The 27,410-nt window shown below is 43.5% G+C and overlaps 1 protein-coding gene across 1 annotated transcript in view; it reads right to left on the bottom strand.

Moving 5' to 3' along the window:
- LOC147716860 (vasoactive intestinal polypeptide receptor 1-like) overlaps nt 1–27,410 on the bottom strand; it is a 631,302-nt gene that overhangs the window by 19,149 nt on the left and 584,743 nt on the right. The window contains exon 13 of the mRNA XM_086919813.1: nt 18,359–18,400. Within this exon, the coding sequence (XP_086775939.1) occupies nt 18,359–18,400 (42 nt within the window). The remainder of the gene's footprint in view (nt 1–18,358; nt 18,401–27,410) is intronic.

Raw genomic sequence — 27,410 nt, forward strand, 5'->3', positions numbered from 1 at the left:
ACAGTGAGTGCAGAGTGACAGTGAGTGCAGAGTGACAGTGAGTGCAGAGTGACAGTGAGTGCAGAGTGCGTGCAGAGTGACAGTGAGTGCAGAGTGACAGTGAGTGCAGAGTGACAGTGAGTGCAGAGTGACAGTGAGTGCAGAGTGACAGTGAGTGCAGAGTGACAGTGAGTGCAGAGTGACAGTGAGTGCAGAGTGCGTGCAGAGTGACAGTGAGTGCAGAGTGACAGTGAGTGCAGAGTAACAGTGAGTGCAGAGTGACAGTGAGTGCAGAGTGACAGTGAGTGCAGAGTGAGTGCAGAGTGACAGTGAGTGCAGAGTGAGTGCAGAGTGACAGTGAGTGCAGAGTGCGTGCAGAGTGACAGTGAGTGCAGAGTGACAGTGAGTGCAGAGTGACAGTGAGTACAGTCACTCAGCACCACCACATTATCACTCAGAACCACCACAGCATCACTCAGAACCACCACAGCACCACTCAGCACCACCACAGCATCACTCAGCACCACCACAGCACCACCATAGCACCACTCAGCACCACCACAGCATCACCACAGCCCCATTCAGCACCACCACAGCATCACTCAGCACCACCACAGCACAAATATGTTCTCTCAATGTTTCAAGCTTTATTACAAATGTCACAAAAAGATGTTAATATTTCACTTCTGTTCTTGGATTTTGTTACAATAAAATACACTGAACATAATCTTCACAAAAGTTATTTACAAAAGTTTAAGCTATTGCCATTATAAATTACAATCACTTTTATTAAGTATTAAAAAAAATTAAAAGCCATTGTTATTTGTAATATCAATACATCTAAGTCACGTAAATACAAATGTTGCATTACAAATGCTATAGGTGTCACATTTGCGAAAGTTATAACTATTGGCATTGTAAATGACAAAGCTATTAATTTAGCTATTTTCAAAACCAACACATAAATGAAGATTTGGTGAATTTCCATTAAAATATTTGACTTTTTTACTAAGATATTATTATACTGTTTTATGCAAACAAAATTTAGATACTGCATAAATAACTTTAATAAAACATATTTTAAATGTAGCTTTTTATGTAAAAAAAAACTATAGCATAAAGCAAAAAACAATTGCCATTTACAATGCTAATAGCTCAAACTTAAATAATGCGAGACCTATTGCATTGCAAATGCTTGTTGTAAATCGTTTTTGGCCACTATAGGTGTGGCAGGGTATACTCAGACATGAGTCCCTTTCTCACTGCTCCATCAGGATTCAAGCAAGCCGGGCCGAAGAAGGCTGAAATGCCAGAAACCGGTCCCCGGTAGCTTGTTTCCTTTCTGGTGAAGAATTGGCTTGGTAGTTTAGTCTGCCCTGTTCCCATGATGCACTGGGCCAGGGACAGACTGATTTGCATATAGCCAGGTTCTGAGCTGGGATGGGGCAGTGAGATAAATAACGGTGATGGATCAAGCCCTGATCTTTGGACTGGGTAAGAGTGGTCTGTTTAACTCAGACACTCTGTTCATCACCACCCCCTTTTTGTAAATCGTTTTTGGCCACTATAGGTGTGGCAGGGTATACTCAGACATGAGTCCCTTTCTCACTGCTCCATCAGGATTCAAGCAAGCCGGGCCGAAGAAGGCTGAAATGCCAGAAACCGGTCCCCGGTAGCTTGTTTCCTTTCTGGTGAAGAATTGGCTTGGTAGTTTAGTCTGCCCTGTTCCCATGATGCACTGGGCCAGGGACAGACTGATTTGCATATAGCCAGGTTCTGAGCTGGGATGGGGCAGTGAGATAAATAACGGTGATGGATCAAGCCCTGATCTTTGGACTGGGTAAGAGTGGTCTGTTTAACTCAGACACTCTGTTCATCACCACCCCCTTTTTGTAAATCGTTTTTGGCCACTATAGGTGTGGCAGGGTGTACTCAGACATGAGTCCCTTTCTCACTGCTCCATCAGGATTCAAGCAAGCCGGGCCGAAGAAGGCTGAAATGCCAGAAACCGGTCCCCGGTAGCTTGTTTCCTTTCTGGTGAAGAATTGGCTTGGTAGTTTAGTCTGCCCTGTTCCCATGATGCACTGGGCCAGGGACAGACTGATTTGCATATAGCCAGGTTCTGAGCTGGGATGGGGCAGTGAGATAAATAACGGTGATGGATCAAGCCCTGATCTTTGGACTGGGTAAGAGTGGTCTGTTTAACTCAGACACTCTGTTCATCACCACCCCCTTTTTGTAAATCGTTTTTGGCCACTATAGGTGTGGCAGGGTATACTCAGACATGAGTCCCTTTCTCACTGCTCCATCAGGATTCAAGCAAGCCGGGCCGAAGAAGGCTGAAATGCCAGAAACCGGTCCCCGGTAGCTTGTTTCCTTTCTGGTGAAGAATTGGCTTGGTAGTTTAGTCTGCCCTGTTCCCATGATGCACTGGGCCAGGGACAGACTGATTTGCATATAGCCAGGTTCTGAGCTGGGATGGGGCAGTGAGATAAATAACGGTGATGGATCAAGCCCTGATCTTTGGACTGGGTAAGAGTGGTCTGTTTAACTCAGACACTCTGTTCATCACCACCCCCTTTTTGTAAATCGTTTTTGGCCACTATAGGTGTGGCAGGGTGTACTCAGACATGAGTCCCTTTCTCACTGCTCCATCAGGATTCAAGCAAGCCGGGCCGAAGAAGGCTGAAATGCCAGAAACCGGTCCCCGGTAGCTTGTTTCCTTTCTGGTGAAGAATTGGCTTGGTAGTTTAGTCTGCCCTGTTCCCATGATGCACTGGGCCAGGGACAGACTGATTTGCATATAGCCAGGTTCTGAGCTGGGATGGGGCAGTGAGATAAATAACGGTGATGGATCAAGCCCTGATCTTTGGACTGGGTAAGAGTGGTCTGTTTAACTCAGACACTCTGTTCATCACCACCCCCTTTTTGTAAATCGTTTTTGGCCACTATAGGTGTGGCAGGGTATACTCAGACATGAGTCCCTTTCTCACTGCTCCATCAGGATTCAAGCAAGCCGGGCCGAAGAAGGCTGAAATGCCAGAAACCGGTCCCCGGTAGCTTGTTTCCTTTCTGGTGAAGAATTGGCTTGGTAGTTTAGTCTGCCCTGTTCCCATGATGCACTGGGCCAGGGACAGACTGATTTGCATATAGCCAGGTTCTGAGCTGGGATGGGGCAGTGAGATAAATAACGGTGATGGATCAAGCCCTGATCTTTGGACTGGGTAAGAGTGGTCTGTTTAACTCAGACACTCTGTTCATCACCACCCCCTTTTTGTAAATCTCAATTTCTTCTGAGCATAGTTTTGTGGCCATTCAGTTTCATGTGTAAGCCCTCTAGATACAGTATTCGTTCTTTCACCTGGATCATCTGTTTATTTCAGTGATGTCCCAACTACTATTTTGTGTTGAGCTCTCATTTATTCTTCTTCAGGATCTTCCACTCCACCATGTGATATGTCAGGAACTCGGGCCTCATTTGGAGGGTGGTCGGACCGCCACTAATAGCCTTTTATTAGTCGTCTGTCCATCTAAGATCCCTATTGATCTGCCCGCCGGATTATGATACTGGTGGTTGAACTGTTTGCTGTTGGGGGATGACCGCGGCCATTGACAGGATCTAGGGTCCCATCGGGGTGGCGGTTGAACTCTTATCCCTACAGTGGAGGCGGTGCCTTTGCAGGAACTGCCGTAAGGATTAGGATGTCCGTTTCCAACTGACTTTTTATGAAAAGGCAGCCAGAAAGGGACTTTGGGGACCCCATGCAGGGCCCCGTTCCCTGTGGGCCACAGGTAGTGCCTCCAACAAAGTGTTTGTTCGTTATTTGGCTTGTTCTGAGGCCCTTTACCTGGTCAGCAGTGATGAAAAGGCCCTTTACAGCCGCCGGCATGGCAGTCCAATCATAATACGGCAGGTAGTACCGCCGACTCATTGTCGGACGGACACTTGCCCACAGCGATGGCGATTGGACGCTTATCTGACTGCCATTGTAATGAGGGCCTCCGACTAGGGCAAAAACTCAAGTTTCTTTGTCTCTCTCTGCTCTTTGCACTTATGTTCTGTGCAATGGTGCCCTTTGTTCTGGTTCAAAGAGCACAATGTCTTCATAGGGACACCTTATTTTATGTGTATGTGATGCTTGCAGCCAATTCAGTACACCTGCCTATTTAACAGCAGTGTTCATGATTAAGACAACCTGGAATAGGCCCTTCAATCTCTGTTCCAGAAAGGATTTTTACATGTGCTTCTTTATCAATACCCATCTTTGCCCTGCTGGGTCATTCAGTTTTTGCCAAGACCTTATGAGACAAGATTCCTTTATCCGATGGCGGGCCAGTGCCCTCCAGTTCTTTACAGGTATTACAGTAAGCACATTCACTCATGTTTCTTCAAAGATAATTCTTGTTGCCCATATTCTAGGGAAAAAGAACAAAGCAATTGAAAACACAACTATAAATATAACTCAACAAGTGGTAATTTTCAGTGTTCGCCCTATGTATAGTTCACCTTTTGTGCACCTTATGAAAAATTACAACTAGTGACAAAATCATGCCATACTGGATGTGTCCCAATAAGCATTCCATAGTGAAGAGACTAATCCAGTTGGGTTGGGAGCACAGGGGGGGTGGGAAATGTCATTCCCTTGAATGTTTACTAGACCAGAATACTAAGTGGTATGGAGGCCTTTCCAAAGTGCCAGTTTTAACATTCATAAAGTGTCACATACATTTGATAAATGGACTGAGCAGTGTCTGTATGAGTACAAAAATGTAACAAATAGTAAGGAATGGGGGAACTGGTAATCCAACTTTTCTAGACTGCATACCAGGTGTTGCTTTCCTATCGTATGTCTCACGTCCTGTATACTGCCATCTTAGGAGCAGGGCGGGGTTTGTAAAGGTGCTTAAGGGCTATACTTGGTCAACATGCATTTACCCATGAAGTGTGAGGGGTGTTGTATTTTATCTGGTAACATTTTTGAAATAAGTGTCTGATGGGATTTCTTTTGTCCTATCTGTGACCTTTAGTTTAATACGTGGAAATCAAATAGTTTTGAGGGACCTTATATTAAAAAATCAAGTTACATTTTACTGTTCTCAGGAAAGTCATGTTGTCTCTGTGTTCTTAAAAGTTGAATCCAGTCATCTGGAGTGAATTGTATATTGTATACATATCTATTTGGCTGGGGCTATCTTATGATAAGAGCAAGCTGCATTACTTAAAATGGATTCTGAAATGCCCCAAAGATTGCAGGTTGAGGCTGGCAGTCTTAAAGTCACACGCTGCAAGGTGGAAAACGTGTCAAAAACAATGCTGACAAAAAATAGTATATCGGCAACACATTAAATGGCAGAATATCTTTTTGCCGTACCTCCATGGCCCTCACTTACATTGTCAAAGACCTGGCTCGGCATCTTCTCCTAAAGTATCCTCCCCATCCTGCATGTTGTTGCTTAATGAGCATTGTGGGATTGTAAATGCAGCCACGGGCCCATAATTGCCAGCCTCCTCACTTTTGCACAAGTGGTATTAGGTGTTCATGTTGGTGGGAATGGTTGTTCTATTAGTAAACAGAGACAATGGACTAGGCATCATGTGGAAGGTAATGAGCAAACAAAGAGGAACTGGTATGTCTCTTTTAAAAACTGTGGTTTGGACAACATTAAAGCTCAGTATATACTTTCTTGTCATGATGGTCTCTAAATATTTGTCAGCATTACTTAATGGCATTAAGGCTTGCTTTAATTTGTTATTCGTCTATATTTCTATTTGGTTTCTATGAAGCCACTTTTTAATGTGAGTGGAGGTTATCCATAAATCAAATGAAGTAGTGTGTTTTAATACCAATGATATCAAAACCTAATGGTGGAAAACTGTAATGAGGGGACTGACTGTCGATTTTCGGAAACCTTACCATCTGCGTAACCCAGGGTTTTTATTTCATGAAAGTTCCTTAAGAGAATGTTCGCTGCAAAATGAACGTTTTTGGGAAAATCTTTGGTGCTGGGTGGTTAGTACTTTATGATCTTAGTCAGTACATTGTTCTGCATGTCAGTGATTGCCATGGTGTTCTATGTAGGTCCTCATCTGATTAGTCTTCTTATTATGTCATGAAGAGACATTGGACATTTCTCCATAGCTAAGACAAGCCATGATAACTTTTGAGTTACAAAGGTGTATCCTTTATACTTGGCCTTGGCTTTGTGCATTAATCCTTGACATCAAGGCAAATGTTCACCTTCATCATCATTGGTATTGTCATTTACAGACAACAATGTGGATGGATTCAGAATTTGGCTTCACCTGAGAATGATATTCTCGGCCACAAGTATATGTTGCTCATACTTTGTAATTCTGCTGTTTGTTATGAACTGGGTTTTTGTTTGGGAAAACTATTTCTTAACGGAGTGAGGGACCATAACAGTTAAAGGAAGTCTCATCACTATGTTTTTCACATCTATGTGACACCTACGGTGGCAACCGCTTTAAGGCAGGCAGGCAGTCCTGTGGCTACAGTGTCTACAGTGAAAAATATGCCTCAGGTCTTTGTGAATCTCCATGCATCTGGGTAAGTACTGAGAGATCTAAGCCCTCACTTTCACCGCAAAACAATGTAAACATCCTACTGTAATCAGGAATTTCTAGTGCCGGGGAATGAATAGTTGCGAAAACCTTTTTTAAGAGCAGGCAATGTTCCCATGGATCACTGCCTGCTCTTTAAAAATGAAAAGAAAACTGTTCATTTTTCTTTTTTAAACTCATCCCGTTTTCTTCTAAGGAAAATGGGCTGCATTGAAAAAAAGGGATTGCTTTATTTGGAAGCAATCACAGACATGATGGTCTGCAAAACCCAGCAGGCCACCATCCCTGTGAATTAAGCTATTCCTATTGGGTCGCAAATTGTAACCTACCTCCTTAATATTCATGAGGTAGGTCGATTTGTGACTCACTAGGAATCACTAAATGTTTCATACATTATGAATAGCGATTTCCTAATTGGAACTCGCAGAGGATCGCAATTAGGTAATCGCTATTCCTAATAGTAATATATCTGGCCCTTTAGCTTCGCACATTATCTAACATTATTTCTCGATATTTCTAAATGCTTCTCAGTACTATCACAGGCAAAATGGGCAGAAAGTACTCTGCCTCCCACTCTCACCCTAAGTGCTATCGCCCAGGAGGAAGGGCAATGCACATATCCACTCCTGTCCCTTTTCATACATTTCAGGTAATAGTCACACCTTCTCCAAATTATTTGAAACAGGTATCCCACGTCTTTTGTTTAGGACAAGAACTAAGGGCCATATGTATCAACCAAATTTTTAGTCGCAAAGGCTGCGATTTGCAAAAAACAGCGTTTGTGATTAAAAATTCGCTATTTCGTATGTATGAGGCACAATCGCATCGCAAAAGTAGAAATCGCAAATCTAGCGATTTCTTACGTTGCGAAAACCAGAATTCTGCGAATTCCCGAGCGATTTCTTAGTTTGCGATTTTCTCAGTTTGCAAAAATCGTAAACGGGAATTCGCCAATAAGGAATCGCTATGCAATGTATGAAAAAAATTGCAAATAGCGATTTCACGAAATTCGCAAATTAGAGAATCGCAATTAAAACCAAGTATGAGCAGGTGGTAACCAGGTGCAAACTATTAAAGGAGTCCCACAATGCAACAGATTTTTCCACAATGGCTGAGGTGTATGTGATAGCCAGGAGGCTGCGACTCAGAGCTGCTGCACAGAGGAGGAGACGCCAGGAGAGGATATTCCGTGCGCTCTTTACCCTGTTCCAGCAGACTGAGGAGGACACCCATACACACTACAGGCTGGATGAAGAGAGCATCCTTGATTTAATTGAGGAACTCAGACCTGTTCTTGAACGCCCCACACGCAGGACAGACACCATCCCCACCCACATTCAGGTCCTGTACCCACTGCATCTCTTGGCATCAGGTAGCTTCCAGGGGGTGATTGCCTCAGTAGGAGGGGTGTCACAGAATGCATTGTGGCATTTTTTCCTCGCGTTCCTTGATGCCATGGTTCAGAGGCTGCCCCACCCCATCAACTTCCCCTGCACCCCACAGGCACAAGACCAGACCAAGCAGGAGTTCTATCAAATAGCACAATTGACCCATGTCATTGAATGCATAGATGTAACACATGTCCTAATATACCTCCCGCCCAGATTGAGTATGTTTTCAGGAATCGCAAGTCATACTATTCCCTGAATATACAAGTGGTGTGTGATGCCAAGCACATTATCACTGACATTGTAGCTAAATACCCAGACAGCACACACGACTCTTTCCTCTTTTGCCACAGTGGGATCCACTGTCGACTCACTGAAGGGGAGTTTGGAGAGGGCTACCTTCTAGGTAATTGCATAGGAAACAGTGACACAATAGTAAAGCACAGCAGTGGCAGGACAGTGTGTAACCTATTTCCTCTTGCCTCACAGGTGACAGTGCGTATACAGTCCGGGACTTCATATTGACCCCATACCTAAATCCTGCAAATGCAAGGGAGCAGAGGTACAACAGTGCCCACACTGCCACCCGCAGTACCATTGAGCAGACCTTTGGCATACTCAAGAGCCGTTTCAGATGCCTGCTTAAGAGGGGGGAGCACTGCAATACAGCCCTGAGACCTGCAGCAAGATGGTGGTTGCGTGTGCCATGCTGCATAACATCTCCACCTGGAAAGGCACCCCAGTGGAGCTCAGCGATTCAGACACATCAGATGAGGAGGGCCCAGCTCCAGGATGCAGGCCAGCCGGTGTGATTGGAGCGGCAGCCGAGCAACAGAGGCGGGATGACATAACACCAAACTATTTCTAGGTGAGAAATGATGACACAATGCTATGTATTCAGGATAAACTGTGTTCAATATCCTTTAAGTCAGATTCATAATATCACACAGCCTGTGTGGCCCACAATGTGGTTAGTATTATTACACACATGTTTGATTCACAGTGCAAAAACAATAAATTGTCACTGTTCTCTTTGTGCAATGGCTTGATCCACCCATTGCCATTAGTATGTCCTGACACCTCAACGGCGGTGCTGACGTCCCATTGCTCCGCGCCCCGAGTGCACATTTCCCTCATCAGTGGCATCTGTAGCCCTGCCATGATGCTCACTATGGCGCCTGTCCTGTTGGGGAGGTGGAGTGAGGCTGCTACGGCTTGATTGTGCGTCCTCCTTTAGGGAATTGAGGACTCCTGTCCCACCAGTAGCAACTGTTCGCAGCTGATCCACAGCACATGTGACCTGTAGTAATCCCCTGGCCATGTCCTGACAGCTGTGTGTAACCTCCTGCTGCATGCTAATGCTGCGCCAGGCCTGGATAGCGGTGGCTGAGGCCAGTCGGTTAACAGCCATTGTGAAGAGTTCAAGGTGTGTGTGGAGGCGCTGAGTTTCATGGCGCCTAGCAGCACAGTCCGCCCGTATCTCAGCACAGAGTGCCTCCAGGCCACCCGTAATGCCCCTGAAGCCCACCCTAAGCTGTCTTTGAATTTGCTGTATTCCTCTCCCCTGCAGTAGCTGTGCCTGAAGCATGTTTCCCTCGAGGCTGCGGAACACTGACTCCTCTCCTGCCGCAGATGTACCTGGGGATGGATGGGCCCTGCACCTGGATGGAATGGCAGGTGTGGGACTTTGAATTGCATGTGGTCTGGATTGTGGCACAGACTGTCCCTGGACTTCATTGGCTTTGTCATCTGTGTCACCGAGTTTGCCCTCCAGCGGTGGCAATGGAGCCACTACAATGCACCAGGGGCGTTTAGGTGAGATGACTGGACTGCCCTCCTCCTCCTCCTCCACTTGCCCTGGTACTGCTGCGCTGTGGGACTCTTCCTCCCGTCCAGGCCTCTGGCCCTGTGTTTCTTGTGGTGTTGTGGAAGTAAATGCACACATTAATTTGCTGTCCAGCCTTGCATTGGTAATGCAATAAATTGCACTATTTGATTTATTACGTGGGTCCTGACTGTCTGTATAATGCCTTCTCTCATACATACATACATACTGCTTGAGCCTAGCTAGGTTTCATTGTTACACTGTTTGTTTGATGTGACTACATCACCCATAATGCATTGCTGTGGTTGTGTGTGTGCCTGCACTGGATTGGCATCTGTGATGTGTGCCTGGGTCTCTCATGGGGGTGGGGTAGGTTGGTATCAGGGGTGTGATGGCATACTTCTTACCTTGTCTTGGTCCTGGTAGGTCGGAGCTGTCGAGGTCAGCCACGCCGCTCACACTCTCTGGTAGTAGAGTACCCTCCACCAATTCCTCCATTGGTGTGGAAGTGGGGGCAATGGATGTCCCTCCACCAGTAACTATTTCCTCCTGCAGCCTGGCAGAAACACTTTCCTTAGAAAGCTGGCGCATATTGTACCAGCGTTTTTGCAATTCCTCAACGCTGCGGTGGATGACGCCTAAGAAATTGCCCTTTTCTTGGATCTCAGCCCCTATTCTCCTTTTCCAGGTCTCTGGCACTCTGAGGGATTTTTTTCCAAAAAAGCTCATGGCTCTGCACCATCTCCTGGATGAGCTCCTCCTGCTCCCTTTCTGAAAACTTCTGTTTTCTCTTTCGCCCTGCTGCTGCTCCTGTGTAGCCATTTCTCCACTCTCTGTTACACTGCACTGGTGACTCAGCCCTACTTCCGGCCTCTCACTCTGATTCTGGAACTCAGGTGCAGCATGGGTAGTCACACTTCCTGGTTGTGATGTCATCAAGCTGCACCTGAGTTTCAGATTCCCCATTTTGCGATTCCTTAATTGCGAGTTCACAAAATCTGTGAATTTTCACTTAAGGAATTGCAAAAATGGGTAATCTCATAAAAATCTGTGATTTTTATGAAATCGCTATTTATTTGCGATTTTTTGTTTACATACTGATCTGCGATTCTCATAATGCGATTAGCTATTAATCGCAATTTGAGAATCGCAAATTTTGTTTTTCATACATATGGCCCTAAATGCCCTAACCTATATTTGGTAGGCAGTAAATCTCCACTCCCTTGCTTCACAGCAGATGGCAAATCCTCCTTCTGTAGTTCTTATGTAATGCAGGCTATGGATGAATTAAATTGGTAAATGCTGTTACTTTTAGATTCAAAAAGAGTATGGATTCCCGTTTCTAAATATTTCAAGATACCCTTCTGGTTCTTGGTAAGTGATATGTCCACATTATCTAATTGCTTAGAAGATGAAGTGTTATACCTCCCTCACCACGCTCTGTTTGCGCTCACTGCTTGCTGTAAACCCCAATTGTACCTTTTTTGTGATTGCTACAATAGACACACACAATATGCCAAGAATTCACTACATTTTGCCATGGGTAGAATGACTTCCTATATTATGCCAGAAGTCAGCACCATTATTGTTGGGCCTGGTGTGCCTCTCAAGCACACAAACACACCACCCCTATTTACACCCCATCACCCACCATTTAGCCAACCAATCAGAAGTCACAACATTTATGGGAGAGTCAGAGTTAGTGATAGCTATTCATATGCATACAACTTTTTTCAACAAAAACATAAGATTCAAGGAGAAATAAAAGATTTTGTGCTGCAAAAGTAAAAATCGGGCACAAACTGAGGGTTTGTACTAAAGTGTGGGATTCAGAAAATTTGCTTTTCAAACTGTTTCAAAAGTTGGGGCAAATGGACAGTGTGTGAAAGGAAGCATTTAAATAGACAAACTTGTGCACAGAGGCTTGAGTGTTTTGTACACTGCGACACCCATTGCTATTCACTGGTCTGAGGATGACGGAGAAATGTACTGCAGGCTGTAGTCAACTCTGCTCTTATTGTTTCTTCTTGGGTAAGCCATGTATTTACTCACTTTTGTGTTATTGCTTATCCTCCTCAGATATGTCTATAAAACTGACCTTTGATCCAGCATTTTTCCCTGAATTTTTGTCCCTTTGTTCTGAATTTGTACAGGCACTTCCAGGAATGTGCCTGCATGCCCGCGGGCCTCCGTAATTATTTGTTTGAACTTTAGACACTTGGGGCCAGAGGTATGACCAACTTTTGCGGTCAGAAACTGGAAATCAGCCCACTTGTGATTGCAAAATAGGTCTGCCCCATGTATAAACACCATTTTGCGAGTTGGTAACCTATTATGGACTCGCAAAATAGGGTCTTCTACTCTCTATTAGGAAGGGGCGTGCCAAGGGCATCCCTTCCTAATTTCGAGTCGCACTTCAATGTACAATTGTTTTCTGACCGCAGTTGTGGACGCAAAACACTTGCAGTTTACCACCTACTTTAAACAGGTGGTAAGTAATTTGCAAATGGGAACAGGTCATGGGAAGGGGTCCTCAGTTATGACCCTGGAATCTTTTGTCTAAGATACGCGTCATTTTATTGCTAAAGTGGAGGGGACTCTATACAGACAAGACAGAGAACTCTTGGTCACCCTTGACCTCGAGTTTCTCTATACTAACATCCCCCAGGAAGGTGTAATTGAAGTCGTGTGTAACATACTATCTTCCATGCCTGAGATAACTAACGTCTCCTTTATCATTGAGTGCCTGGAAGTAATTCTCTATGAATACTATTTTGAGTTTAATAGCTGTTTTTTTCAACAGACCTGTGGAGTAAGTATGGGCGCTGCATGCGCTCCCAGCATAGCCTGCCTATACATGGGATTCTTTGAGAAAACTCACATATACAACAAGATGTCCCCCTTCTTTGAAAATGTCTGGGCTTGGTCCTGGTACATTGATGATATTTTCTTTATATGAAAGGGGGACCATGAGTCATTGACTGAATTCTGCCAACCACAATCTGAAATTCACCTCCCATGTCAGCAGCGATAGGATAGAATTCCTTGACATCTGGGTTGAACACCAAAATAATGAACTTTTTGTTTCACTGTTTACTAAGCCCACCGCAAGGAATACCCTCTTGCAATACAGCAGCTTTCATCCGCGATGTCAGAGGGACAGTATTCCTTTTAGTCAGTTTCTGCGCATTAGAAGAAACTGTACAGATATCAAGGATTTCCTCGCACAGGGCGATATCCTAAAGAGAAAAATTGATCCAATGCGGGTATCCATACAGACTCATTAAAGAATCATTTAAAAGAGCCAGGTAATACAACCGGGAGTCCATTTTTTAACCCAATGATCGTGTCCCCATGGACAAAATTGTATGTGTTACTAAACACTCCTGTCTTAACAGCAAGTTACGACAAGCTGTCAACTCCTGTTGGTATTTGCTCAATCTAGACAATGAACATTATCATCTGCCCAAACCGATTTTTGCATTCAGGAGGAACAAAAATCTAAAAAATCACCTTGTGAGAGGGAAGCTACCGGAACCTCAAAAACAGGTCCAGACTTATGTCGAGGGTGGCAGCCCCATCACGGACAATCACCGGTGCAGCAATTGCCAAGCTTGCCCCAATGCTCTTGTAGGCGGCAGGATCAATACGGGGGGGTCACACCTTTCCCTCACCAGAATGACCAATTGCCGGACAGCCAATGTGGTGTACATCATACTCTGCCCATGCAATCAACCCTATATTGGGGAAACTGGGCGGGAGATCCGCCTCAGGATTGGAGAACATAAATCCAATATTAGGACAGGCAAGGACTCTGCTCCTATGGTAGCCCACTGGCACCAAAACAACCACTCCAAGAAGGACCTTAAATGGTCGATTCTGGAGAGGATACAGGCTTTCCCTGGCTCTGAGCCTACTGTGTTACGTAGGAAGAGAGAGGTTTTTTGGATCTGCCTCCTCAATAGTGTAGAGAAGGTCCTCAATGAGGAATGCCCCTGAGCCAATGCCATTACAATGTGATTTTCCGCTGGGGATTACTTTATGTCTGAGATCCACCCTTTCGATACAGGCCTTCCCTGGTTCTGACCCTACTGTGTTACATAGGAAGAGTGGGGTTTTTTTGGATTTACCTCCTCAACAATGTAGAGAAGGGCCTCTATGAGGAATGCCCCTGGGCCAATGCCTTTACTTAGTGATTTCCCGGCTGGGGATAACTTTATGTCTGAGATCCACCCCTAGAGGACCCCCTTGCCCTTTTCTCTTCCCCCTTTCTGTTTTTTTCCCCCCGGTTCCCACCTCCCCTCTGTCCCTTCGCCTGTTTCGTGGTCCTTCCCTGCGGACCGGGAAAGGGAGTGCCCCCCCATGGCACTATATGTTTTATTGATGCCTTATCTGTTTTCATTATTTGTTTCATACCTACATATGAACTTGTCCATGAGCAAATCTGTCCTTCTTTTGCTGGCAACCCCCGCCCGGGCGTTTTCGATATCTAATGTCTATCAGACTCTCTCACGGGTAGCTGTATGCAGTTGCACTTGCCCTTCGGTCGTTTATTATGGGACAGACCCTATCTATTTTTTCCGACGGCCACTCTAAAATGGCCGCCTTTGTATTTCAGAAAAACGATCCCCGTGGGATCGATGTCTGTCTCTTATGTCTATGCCGCTATGACGTCCTGGCTTTTTAGTTTGGCCCCTTCGGTTACATACAGCGTATTATTTAAATGGAGCCGCTGTCTCGGCACACTGATGACTCCTGACGATCCTTGGATCCGCGTCTATCCAGCCTGTGGGCTGATGAGGAGAAATTGCCCCCTATTGTGCCATAACTCGGGTAAGCTTTATCCCAGGTAGTGCTGCTTGAGAATGCCCTTCCTTTCTTTAAAAAACATGCCCTCCTACTGGCGCCCCAGCGTTTCATAGTACCAAGGAGATCCCCCGTGTTTCCTATCATCCGGTGGGACTTTTGCAACATCAGTTTTTCCCACTGGTAACCCCTTACTGTTCCTTGTGCGCTATGTGGTCTATTGACCGTGCCAAACAATGGTTTCATGCTGGGGTTAATAGTGCGCTCTTATGTCTAAGAACGGTGATGGATTAAACCCAGATCTTTTGACTGGGTGTGAGTGTTTGATTGGTTCGGATGCTCTGTCCATTACCACCCCCTTTTGTACCGCTTTTGGCCGCCACAAGTGTGGCAGGGTATGCTCAGACGTGAGTCCCTTGCTCACTTTGCCACTGGATTCAAGCAAGCCGGGCTGAAGACGGCTGGAATGCCAGAAACCGGTCCTCAGGAGCTTGTTTCCGGTCCAGGGAAGGCATGGCTTGGCAGTTCGGGCTGGACTGTTCCCATGAGGCACAGGGTCAGACTTTTTTGCATATAGCCATGTCTGAACTTGGGTGGCAGAGTGGGCTAAAGAACGGTGATGGATTAAACCCAGATCTTTTGACTGGGTGTGAGTGTTTGATTGGTTCAGATGCTCCGTCCATTACCACCCCCTTTTGTACCGCTTAAGTCTAAGGAGTCATACCACCTGGACCCTCCCGTTGGGTGATGTCCTCTTAATGGCACCCGAAAGTTTGTGTAACTTATCCCCTTAGTTTACACTCCCGGATTTTAGAGTCTGGGAGCCACCATCTGTCCCTTTCCTCGCATCATCTATTAGCTGGCGGTTCCGTTTATGTCTTACAGAGCATCCAAAAGCTGACGGTCCCTTCCAACTGACAAACCACGCCCTGGAAGGCCGCTGGCGGTGTAGTTTTTCATCTTCTGCCTAATCTATTGTTTCCACCTTGGTTGAACCCGGGCTGGTATGTATCAAACCCCCTCTTTACATTGCTTGATTGATATTAATTTTTAGAACACCGGTAGAACGATAGGCTGACTGCCGTTGCTATCTGCTTTATCTGGAACCCCCTAGGAAACTCCAGTGAATTGTTGTCCTGTCTTAGCACCTGGGATGTCTGTGGCTGTTTATAGTCTTGCCCATTCATAGATGATCTTTATACTCTCCTTGTGAGTGACTTTTGGTATGCACTTTATGTATGCCACATCCTGTGAAGAGTATTACCCTCCCAAAGCTCTATATGGTTGTAATCTGACACCGGGCTCCCTGCTCTCCACCCTGTGTTTCCCTGCAGGAAGACTCCATCCATACGGTTGTCCCGCCCCAGCGTCATGTCGTATTGGTATAACATTGAACGTCTGGGTCGTCATCCTCTATTGGAAACGGTTTGTCTCATCTCTCTTTCAATCCCTTGGGGCACACTATGGGTACCTCTTGAGTATTTATCTATGTCACTTATACACACTTTCTTAGTTTCTGTTGGTATTTGTGGTTTGTATATTCACTATTCTATTCACCCTGCTTTGGGGGATGCTGGAGAGGCTAGTCCTCTTTCCTGCGTCTTTTTCATGCATCCGAAAAAATCTAAACTCCTTCTTTCTTCATCTTCATTACATGTTTGTTGGTACATGATGGAGTCATTGCAGTGTATTAGATGTCAGGCACGCAATTGTTGTTGTGATGTTATGTTTTAAGCAAGATGTATATATTAATGTGGATCATTTGGTTTCTCGTCCTATATCATGTTCCATGATGTTCTTAATCTTCCTGACCCCTCTGAACCCCGCCTCCCCCTCTCTCAACATAGGAATGAAAGCATGCATGTTTCTGTTTTTAAGTATGTATATATATTTTCTTCACAGACATCCTGTCCCACCTTGCCTCTCTATACTCCCGCACTGATGAAGGTGTAGCCCCGGCTGGGGCCTTACACCGAAACGCGCATTGGCGTTTTTCTCCATCGGTGACGACCTGAGCGATTTGGAATTGTTCCATTAATTACTCTCAGATCAACCACTGGCTATGACACATCTGTGGAGTTGTGTGCTCTGTGTGATGTGATTTGTATGCATGTTGGTATGAACGCACTGGTCGGCTTGTGGGATGTTGTGATGTTGTGTTTGAGTAATTCATCTATGAAATTATAAATAATGATACAAAATGTTATATATCTCTGATGTCAATAGTATTGAGAAAGTTTCTTTACCCTTGAATGAATAATAAGACTTTTTACATTTTTGTAATGATGTGTTGAGAACTGTTCCTGTGGATTCAGAGGGCTATACCGAAATACATAAGGACCTATATTTAGGCTCGAATATTCCCTAGGCAGGTAACTCCTGTTCTTTCTTGATCTTTATGTTCCCTGCCTACCATTCTTCAAGTGATGAGGGGTCCCCCTTCTTTTGAATAATGAACATTCCCCCTTGTTGGTCTGAAAATCCCCTAGCTGTGTTATTCTTGCACTGTGCTATATTAGGTTAGCATTATAAGGATAAGTTAGAAGACGCTGCCACATTGTAGGTAACCCACTGAGCTGTCCTAATAGAATGCATGCTTAAGTTAGCGCCTCTGGCTCCTTTTTGTATTTCTCAAGCCATATTAGACTGTGACTGAATATGTATGTACTGCTTGCTACAGCAGAAAGCTGCTGGGGTGCATTTTCACCTGAAGTTGGTCCTGGCTGTACTAGTGGATATATTGTTTATACTTCTGCATATCTTACCCATGGGATGGAGCCTGCTTCCACTGGCTTACCTGCAGGCACAAACAGAATGACCTGGTCAGAGAGAGATGGTCTTAACCCGGCCTTAGACTCTTAGCTCATCCTTGTGTGCCCCTCTTTGTCTCTTGCTGCCTTAGTTGCAGGGTGGGTGTGTCTTGTGCTCCTGCTGAAATGTATAATTATTACTTCTATGCCTAGGAAAGCCAGTCCCTTGGCAGACATCTTAGAGTGCAGGTCTGAATGGACTCCTCTGCAGAGTATAGCTAATAAAATGCCTATTGGTTTTCTCTACTGTCTGACCAACTTCATTCCTAGGAAGGCATAGCAGGAGGTTGTAAGTAACCCGCGTGGTCCTAGAGAGCCCCCTCCTTCACCCTTTGTGAACGCATGCAAAAATATTTTTTAAGAGCAGGCAGTGGTCAAATGGACCACTGCCTGCTCTTAAAAAATGAAACAAAAACGTTTTCTTTTTCTTTTTTAAATGCATCCTGTTTTCCTTTAAGGAAAACAGGCTGCATTTGAAAAATAAATGGCCTTAAAAAATAAAAATACTGGTGATCAGCCCTATGTTGAGACATCTCAGTTCATCATCATAGGGTCCTAATTCCTGTTCCAGTATATAATAATAAAATAACAATCAGCAATTGCATCAAGCATATTGTAAATGTGCTTACATCTGTCATTTAAAGAAATACTAAAGTACCTACCTAAAGACCATTAGATAGCCTCTATAAGGTCAGTGTGCATTCGAATACAATGTCAAGACTTGCACAATTGAAGGTTTTACCAAGTATGTAAAACACAGACGTTCCTCAATCAAGCTCTAAAAGTGAAATTTGCAAAAAGGTAATAGGGACATGAACACAAAATTCCATGTTCTGCAGGAGAAATTTATTTTGCCATGAATTTAGCGATAGAGCTTTACTCCAGCTACAATCAGATGGGTAAAATTATTCTAGAAATTAATTTTAAACTCATTTAAAGAACCACACTCCAAACATAGAAAACTTACCTCTCCATTTAGGAAACAGTACAGCAGAGCAACAGCGAATCCCTTCAAAGAAAAAAAAGTGTGTTCACTTAGCAAGGGAGATGTAGCGAAGGTTTTTAATTCCACACAAACACATTTCATGTTTCTAATAATAAAATTCCATGTACTGATGGATTAAAACGTTTTCACATTTTTGTCATTTTTGTTTTTACTCGCAATGGATCTTAACGTTTAGGATTGTTTTTTAAGCAACAGGCATGACAATTCAATATATCTCCAGAATGTTTGAGCTGAACTTATACTGAGCTTAGCTAAACCTAGCATCAAGTGGTGTTATGAAGAGGGCATCAAATATATATATATTTGACCTGTATTGATCTGCTCAAATGTTGAATTTATAGTGAGTCGATTGTTTGGCTACATAGCACTTTTGAACCAGAAACATCTGTATAAATGGCGGCTGTATAAATGTGTGTGCCTTGTAGAATTGTGTTCTCCCTCTTGTGGGCGTCCTATATAGTCCTCCCTCTAACTATATATGTATTGATTTATGTGTCAGATTTCTATCATGTATTTTATCTGAATGGCTTTCTACTTGCATGGTATTTTTGTCTGCAATCTATGAATTATGAAGGGATTAATGAACAATAGAAACCTGACACATAAATCTATACATATATAGTTAAAGGGAGAACTACATAGGAGGCACACATGAGGGAGAACACAATTCTACAAGACACACACATTCATACAGATCTTTCTGTTTCAAAAGTGCTATGTAGCCAAACAATCGACTTACAATAAATTCAACAGTCGAGCAGAGGGCAAATAAGGTAAAATATCATAGTAGGGCATTACAAAGACAATTCAGCAAATGCCACAGAATACATATCATTAACAAAAATTAAATCATGAACTAGAGCCATTATAATATGTAGTTGAAAAAAAGTCAGACATGAGACAACCAGTCCTCTTAAACTTATACACATACAACTCAGGGTCACTCCATGATCAATTTTAGACCAGAACAAACCAAAACCAAAAAGCTATGCCACTCAATAGACCACTTTAATTATGTTGGGTTTAATTCTGCGTTAAACCTGTGTTGGGTAAACCTGTGCTCTCAATCTCCATGCCCACACCAAAAAACGAGATACAGGAAACACAATCAGTTCCCCTGTGTCACGTTTCAGAAATCTAAGTGTATCATGATATTTATTTTCTGACTCCCTGCACCTTGCAGAGGGGAATAATCCACTTCATAAGGGGCCTTCCATATTTAGCACAAAAGAAGAAGTGCGCTTTAGTCTCTTTTTGTGGCAAACAATGTGGGTAATCTTTAGTACCTTGGCCTATGTTCCCCTATTTAGCTATGACAGTGTTCAGGCCTAATGTGCCCATTCTGTACTGAACATACAAATGTTTTGCCTGCAGTGGCTACATTCTGTACAGGTACTGTTCATAACTAGGGGAGCATGTGTGAATAAGGAATGGCCCATGATACCGTCCATTGGTTTATCATTCCAAATCTTCGTTAGGACAGATTCCAATAAGCTGATTTAACTTTCTGTACATCGCCTTTCCTTATCCTCAGTGGCGCAACCCATAACTCTTCAATATTAATGTTTGTACATTTTTTTTTAAATAAATTAAAAACCACGGAGTACACCTGAGGATCATCAGAGATCAGTTCTGTCAGAGCATTCCTATAAGGAGTCAGCTCCTCCGTGCTCCATAGGGGAACCCAATACAATGAGGGTGTTAAAGAAATCACCTGTTGAATTTGTTTGAGGGCCATATCAAATCTAAGTGGTATAAGTGGGGTGCTTGTGGGCAGATTTAACAGATACCTAATAACTTTGTTTTCAAAAAGTGCTTGACAGTTAGTGTACCCCACAATCTGAGCACCATATATCACTGCTGCCAGTGCTGCGGCATTGTAGACGTTGAAACTTGGAGAAATAGATCCCCCTGTAGAGGCCTTATGCTTCTGTCAAAAAGCTGAGGCCCTTTGGTGGAGAATAGTCTTGTTTTTTTCTATGTGGGGAGTTCAGGTCAAGTCATATGTCAGCCATTTGCCCAAGTAGTCAAAGTTTTTGACCTACTCAATCAAGACTCCCTGTATGGCCATTTTACCCCGGAATGATTTATGCAGGTTTAATGCCATGCATTTAGATTCAGAGAGATTTATTTCCAGTTCTCTGCTTTTACAGAAGGCGGAATGTGGAATGCTGTGTGTGATCTACAGCGCCATTGAAGTAGAGACTAAACAGTGTAGGCTCCAGCATGCATTCTTATCTGACACTACTCTTTATGGGGATCTCGGTCAGAAAGTCCCCTTGGTTCCACCTCACCCTTGGTGCATTACAGTCTCAGTATCTGGATCAAGTCGTCTGCAATAGTATATAGATGTAAAACCCTCCACAACTGGATCCAGGTCAAATGCCTCCCTCAAATCAATGAAGGTAACATAAAGATGGTCCTTCCTCAGGAAGGTATATTTCCAGCACCGTATTTTAAAATGAAAGATGTGGTGAGGGTACTCATTCCATTCCTAAACCCTGCTTGGGAGTCAGCAAAAATGTGATGGTGTGAGACCCATGGTTATAAACTAGCCAAGTTTTGCTTACTAAAGATCAGGTCAACAATACAATGTGTTATGTCATAGGTTCAATGGAAAAAACTTGCAACGGATTAACATATAGGCTGAAAAAGACCCATAAGGGACATCACACGCCTTGGTTGTGACTTTTAGATGCATGCTAATTGTATAGATTTTGTGTGGCTATGATGGGTAGGGAACCAGAGATGGTGTAGAAAGTAGAGAGCACTGCAAATGAAGAGTGTAGGGACCAGAAGAAGGAGTAGATGGCAGCAACAGATAGACAACCGGGCAACTCCTAGTAAGGGCTTTAAAGTACTAATCCACCCAAAGCTAGAATATTATGGGGAACAGAGTTGACAACATTCCGATAATACAGATGTCGTTACATCATCCTGCTGAAAGGGGATAACCAAGCACTTTCAAATTAACATTAAATCAAGATATACCTTGTCGAATATTGGCACTCCGTTTTGATGTCATTGAAATGAATACCTGTCTCTAAGTTGAACAATGCATAATATTATTATTGCGTTTAATAATATGTTCACATAATTAGGGAGAAAGATCCTCATGTTAACCTGCCCAGTCAAAGATCTGGTCTAATTGGCAGGGTAGATTAACTCAGAACAGCACTTTATAAATTAAGTTCCTTGGCCATGCATCAACTGCCCTAATGCTCTCAACATATGTCTGCTACCAGCATGTAGTATATCGGCCGAATAAGAGACTGGTAGATGAGAGGTATTCCTGAGGTTACTGTTTGATGATTGACTCTTAGAGGCTTGAAGCCTCAGCAATGCACAGGTGTAGTGCGATGACATTATATGAATTAATATCCTTGCCAGGACATGTAAAAACTTATTTTGCACTATCACTTGCACTTACCTCACCTCACCTGCTATTATGAGCATGTAAGTCAGTTACCCAGGATTAATGTAGGGCGATGTAAGAGACCGGCAGGTGGGTCTCATAGCTTTGAAGGCTGCAAGCTGATTGGATTTTGAGATTTGAGCCCCCAGCTTGGTGCAAGAGCAGCACAAGTGCATCATTGTGGCCCATCTGGCTGGAAAGCCAGAAGACAAATGCCATGGGACTTTGCTGGATCATCCATCAAGGTGGTTTTAATATGCCTCCTACAGTCAATATACGGTACTGTTCATTTCACAGACTGCATAAAGTGAGAGCATAACAACTTGTCAGAAAAGAAACCTGCAAAATATCAAAACTGAAAACTCTATTTCATTCTATATGGGTCATCCTCATTTTTGTAAACTGATGCTGCTATTTTTTTTAATCTGTGAATGGGATTATGTTAATCAGGCTGCAGTGCATGAGCTCTGACCACTAAAGCATTTCAAACTTGGTAACATAACTAATTGGAATATTTTACCTATCTGTAAATCCCTAGTATGTCGTATAAAGTGTACCAATGACCTGTAAGTTAAATGACCTAGTGGACTACAGTACTACTGTGTCATCCACTAGTGTGATTAGGCAAACTGAAAGTTCCCTTTTCCCTCCCTTCAGCCTCTGCAGGTCCATTTGCATGTTCATCTGGCACAATGGTCATCTGGGATTTGGCCAGAAACTTGATTAACTTCAAAGGGACCTACTCTGTCACAGGCTAATGTTACCTGCCACCTGGTCAAGGTCCTTCTCTGTTCTCTGAGGTCACCCAGACACCAGTTCCAGTGGGAGAGGCACTGACCCCAGAACTGGTTTGAAGTGACCATAGAGGAGGAGTTGCTAATTTCCTCAGCCACACCTCTGTGGTGAGCACATAGACCCTGCACAAGGGAAGAAGGGTTTCACCATTTTGGATTTAGGCAGTGAGGGGCACCGTGACAGTTTTTGCAGCAGGGCACATGACAACTACTGTAAAGAGGTGTTGGGGTACCTCTGGGAACCTATGCCCTATTAGTCACTGGGGGGCCAGGAGTCACCTCCACCCACATGCTAGTGCCAGGCATACATGTGACACTCCTGGACACCTACTTTAAAACACTCTGGACCTGGGTAAAAATACAAGAAGGGATGTACTCAGGACAAAGAAGTGGACTTCAGTGGCCAGTTGGCTGACCTACTGTTAAGCTATGTGGCCACAACAAGCTGCAAGAATACTTTGCTTGAAGAGCCTAACTGATCAATTCTGTTAAGTTAAGTTTGCATACTTATATGGCGCAGCTTATCACCCATGAGGGTATCCAGGCACTGTCCATGGTCACGGGGAGAATACGTTATTTGCCCAGAATCACAGGAGATTGAACCAATGCAGAGACTCGATCCCAGATCCTCAGCTCTTGGTTCAGCATCTCTGGGTGCTGCGCTACACCCACTCCCTCAGTTCTAATGGGACCTGCCCTAAACCCTGATGGTGGCTTCTGCTTGGGTGAATCCTGATCCCCAAGTGCTGTTTCCAAGGTCCTGGAATCCTTGGCTGTTTCAAACTGTATTCCTCCAAACATCTTGAAAAAACTGGGACTTAGCAACTTTTTGGCTCCAAGAACCTGCAAGGAACAAACCTGCCAAGATAATCTGACCAAAGTGTGGTGCTGCGGGGCTGAAGATTCAGGGTTCAGCACGGTAAGCTTTTCCACAGAAGCAAATCCATTTCAATGAAACCCCAGGGAGAAGGTGAAACCCTCTTTAGTGACAGGCTTCAGCCTTGCCCTGCTGGAGGAATCTGAGCTCCAACCCACTAATCGCTTGATTTAGATTTTTGCAGGCCTCCGTCGTCTGTTCTTTGCAGAGTTTACAAGTACTCCACTGTATTTGGATGTGGGCTGGCTGATCTGCTGTAGTGTAAATGGGTCACCGCTATCAATGCAGTGGACTCCTATCCTGGCTAACATTAATTCATGCAAACAGGATGGTGGGATTGCACCGTGCATAGTTATATTTCACGGTAGTGCTGGGAGTTGTCCTAGCAGTGGATTACTGATGGAGTGATTCTGTTGCGGGACATGTTCAACATTGTACTATTCCTGTGGTTTTTGGATGGATGAAAGCATCACACACCTGATGTGTTTGGGCTAATTGTTTGCACCTTCATACCACACTATAAAACAAATCCTTTTAGACCATGTTCTTTTGCCATTCCGCTGCAGCAGAACATTGTTCCTGTGCACCTTTTCAGTGATGTCAGGTGTTTTTTTTTCTTTCTCTGTATCTCATTAATTTTCTCTTTCTTATTATTATCTTTTGGATTATTTAAATTCATAAAAGTTTATTAGATTAGAATGGCAGGACGGAGAAACCTACATTTTACGGAGGACGAATTGTCAGTCAGGGTGGATGAAATTATTAAAGTACAGCCACAATTGATTGGAGCCCAAGTACAAAATACAATTATAGCTCAGAAAAGGCAGCTGTTGGCAAGAATAGTTGACAGAGGGAAAACTGTAGCAAACAACCTGTGCACACAAGAGGAAATAAGCAAGAGGTGGAATGAGCTGTGGGACAGATTGCTATACCTGGCCTCCAAGCATCACCTGGAGATCCAGAGGACTGGCTCCAAGCCCCCCTTACAAATTTTGACCTTGCAGATCCTACATCCTGAAGTCTTGACAGAAATCCCTGGTGGCTTGGAAACTGGTAAGTTATAATTTTGAAAGTGTCAATAAACCTAAATTTCATTTTTGCTTTAAATTTAGATATGCAGCCTTCAATACCATCTCTCATGAGACCTTGTCCACGAGGCTTTGGGAAATAGGCATCCATGGGAGTGCTTTGAAATGGATGAAGAGTTTTCTGTCTGACAGAACTCAAACTTTAAATCTGGGTCCATTCCATTCTAAAACCACACAATTGACTAAGGGAGAGCCTGAAGGCGCTTGCTTGAGTCCCACACTATTCAACATTTATGTTGCCCCCTTAGCAAGACTGCTAAAGAAGTCAGGCTTTGTTCCTATGTCCTATGCTGATGATACCCAGCTTCTATTCTCGTTCGACAGGAACAATCCCAATGCCCAGGTAATATTTGCAGAGGGTATGCGCTCCATTGTAAGCTGGATGCGAAATAACTTTCTCCAGCTTAATGCAGGGAAAAGATAGATAATGCATTTTGGTGAGGCAATGTTGAGGTGGTCTCCTGGGTGGTGGCCCAAGGAAATGGGCACCGTACCCATGCTAAAACCAGTAGCAAAAAACCTGGGTGTCCGTTTGGGCCAAAAGTTGACTATGAAAGAGCACGCAACCTCAACTGTAGGTTCATGTTTTCATGTGCTTGGGCTTCTAAGGAAGGTATTCCCCTTTCTGCCTCTACACACATGAAAAACACTCATCCAGACATTAGTGTTAAGCCAGCTAGATTATTGCAATTCTTTGATGATTTCAGCAAATGAAGCATCTTTAAATAGGCTGCAAGTAGTTCAGAACACTGCGGCCCGTTTGGTAGCCAACCGCTCCCGCAAACTTCTTCTATGCTCCATCTGTGACAGTTACACTGGCTGCCAATATGAATGCTAATTTAGTTTAAGATTTGTTATATTGTACACAAATCTCTGAATGGAAAATGCCCCAGGTAATTAGCGAAGAAACTGATCAACTACCTACTGACCGACCCTCCGATTAGGATCTAAATCTCACCTTGTCACTCCTCGCTATAGGAAAGAGCTCTTGGGAGGAAAAGCTTTATCCCACGTAGCCCCAACCCTCTGGAATGCACTATCAGTGCACCTCCGACGCTGTCTGGATTACTTACAGTTTAGAAAACATCTTAAAACCCTACTGTTCTAACCCTCCTCTACATGTGACTGGTAGCAGCAATCCGACATCGCAGACATACCCCTTGGGGGTGATTCAGGCGCTCTATTAGAAGTTAAATCAAATCCTACACTTTTTTAAGCATAGAATCCCACATAAAAATATTTCTCTCAATTCTTTTAGGACATTTGTAGCATCATTGTAGTTTCTCTTGCTTTGCTAACAGTTAATGTGTGTTCCCGATGTGCATGTTTTTATTCATGTTTTAATTACATTTTTAGTCTTGTTTCTTCGTTTGTCTGAATGTGTTTTGTTGTACTTAAGATTACAGGTTTCAATCTCCATTTAAAGTCACATGATGTTATGGTGCCCGTAAGTGTTTTTTTCACCTAATAACATATTTCATGTGTTATATTGTAAATGTCTGTTCATTTCACTGAATACATTACACTAGTTATGTTCAACGTACAGTTTTGCAAGTATGGTTAATGTTTAATTGAAATGATTACAACTACAATGATGCCTTGTGTTTTGATTTGTAAATATTATATTGCAAATTTAATTTGGTCATTCTCACTTTTCTTTTATGTTTTCCCATATGTCAAAATGTTATGTTTTTATCAATCTCTATTTAATGCTATGCTTTAAGATGTATTTTTTTGTTTAATTTTGTATGTTTTCACGTTCTTGTATTTTTATCAAATTGATGTGATTAGTTTCACAAATCAAAATACTTGACTCAAAAAAGTTAATGTATGTTATGATGTATGTTGTTTTCGATAATACATGTACATTGCAATGTTTATATGATGACTGATTCTATTTATCCTTCTAAGTTGTTTAATTTACAGATTTCTACCCTACTAGGCCATGGAATGTGTTTTTTGCATTTCTCATCTGTACTGTGTTGGTGTTGAATGCTTGGTGAATGTTATGAATACTCATTTTGTTTCCAGTTCAGGACAATATTTTATTTTGTTTTTAGAAGTAAGTTTGTTTGTAATTTAAACTGTTTTTGTAATTTATCATAATGCTACTGAAAGGTATATTCATCATATTAAATCACTTTTTTCCTCTTAGGTTGCTTCATTCTTTCCTACAAACTCATTTGGTGTACCATACAGATTATTAAAGGAACATCACCACAATTTTGTGCCCCCTCTCCTGATTGCTGTTGATCCAACACCACCACCACCTCCAGTTCAGCCAGGAACCAGTGGGATGCAGCACACTGTCAAGGGCACAAAGTAGTGGGGGTTGGAGTCGTAGGAGGGAACCTGTGGGCCAGCAACATGAGACCACTGGGTGTATTGTCACCCTGGCCACCATTAACTAAGTCTTGGATCCCTTAATTAGCCCCAACGCTTGATAGGCCAGGTCTTTACCGAGCTGAAGCAGTGGCAGAGGGAGCACAATGTTCAGATGGAAAATCTAAACTCAAATTTGGGCTCCCTGACTGGGGTTCTGCATGATTGTTTTACCTATATGTGCAGGGCTTTTCCAGCAACTTCTTCCCCTTTCTGTGGTCCAACAACGTCTGGGCCAACTACATCTGTCTCAGCCACAGAAAGGGAGGCCCTGCCACAAGAAGAAACACCTGCACCTATCTCAGTCCCTGCAACTGTGGATTCACCATTCTCCCTCAGGAGAGAACATTAATCAGGACCACTAGGAGAGGATGGCAAAACCTCCACCACCACCAGCAAGAAACTCAGAATCAAATTTCCTCCTGTTTGTGAAGATCATTCACTCTGTGGACTATTT

Source organism: Lissotriton vulgaris, chromosome 5 (genome assembly GCF_964263255.1).
Source record: "Lissotriton vulgaris chromosome 5, aLisVul1.2, whole genome shotgun sequence".
In the NCBI taxonomy this organism is placed as follows: domain Eukaryota; kingdom Metazoa; phylum Chordata; class Amphibia; order Caudata; family Salamandridae; genus Lissotriton; species Lissotriton vulgaris.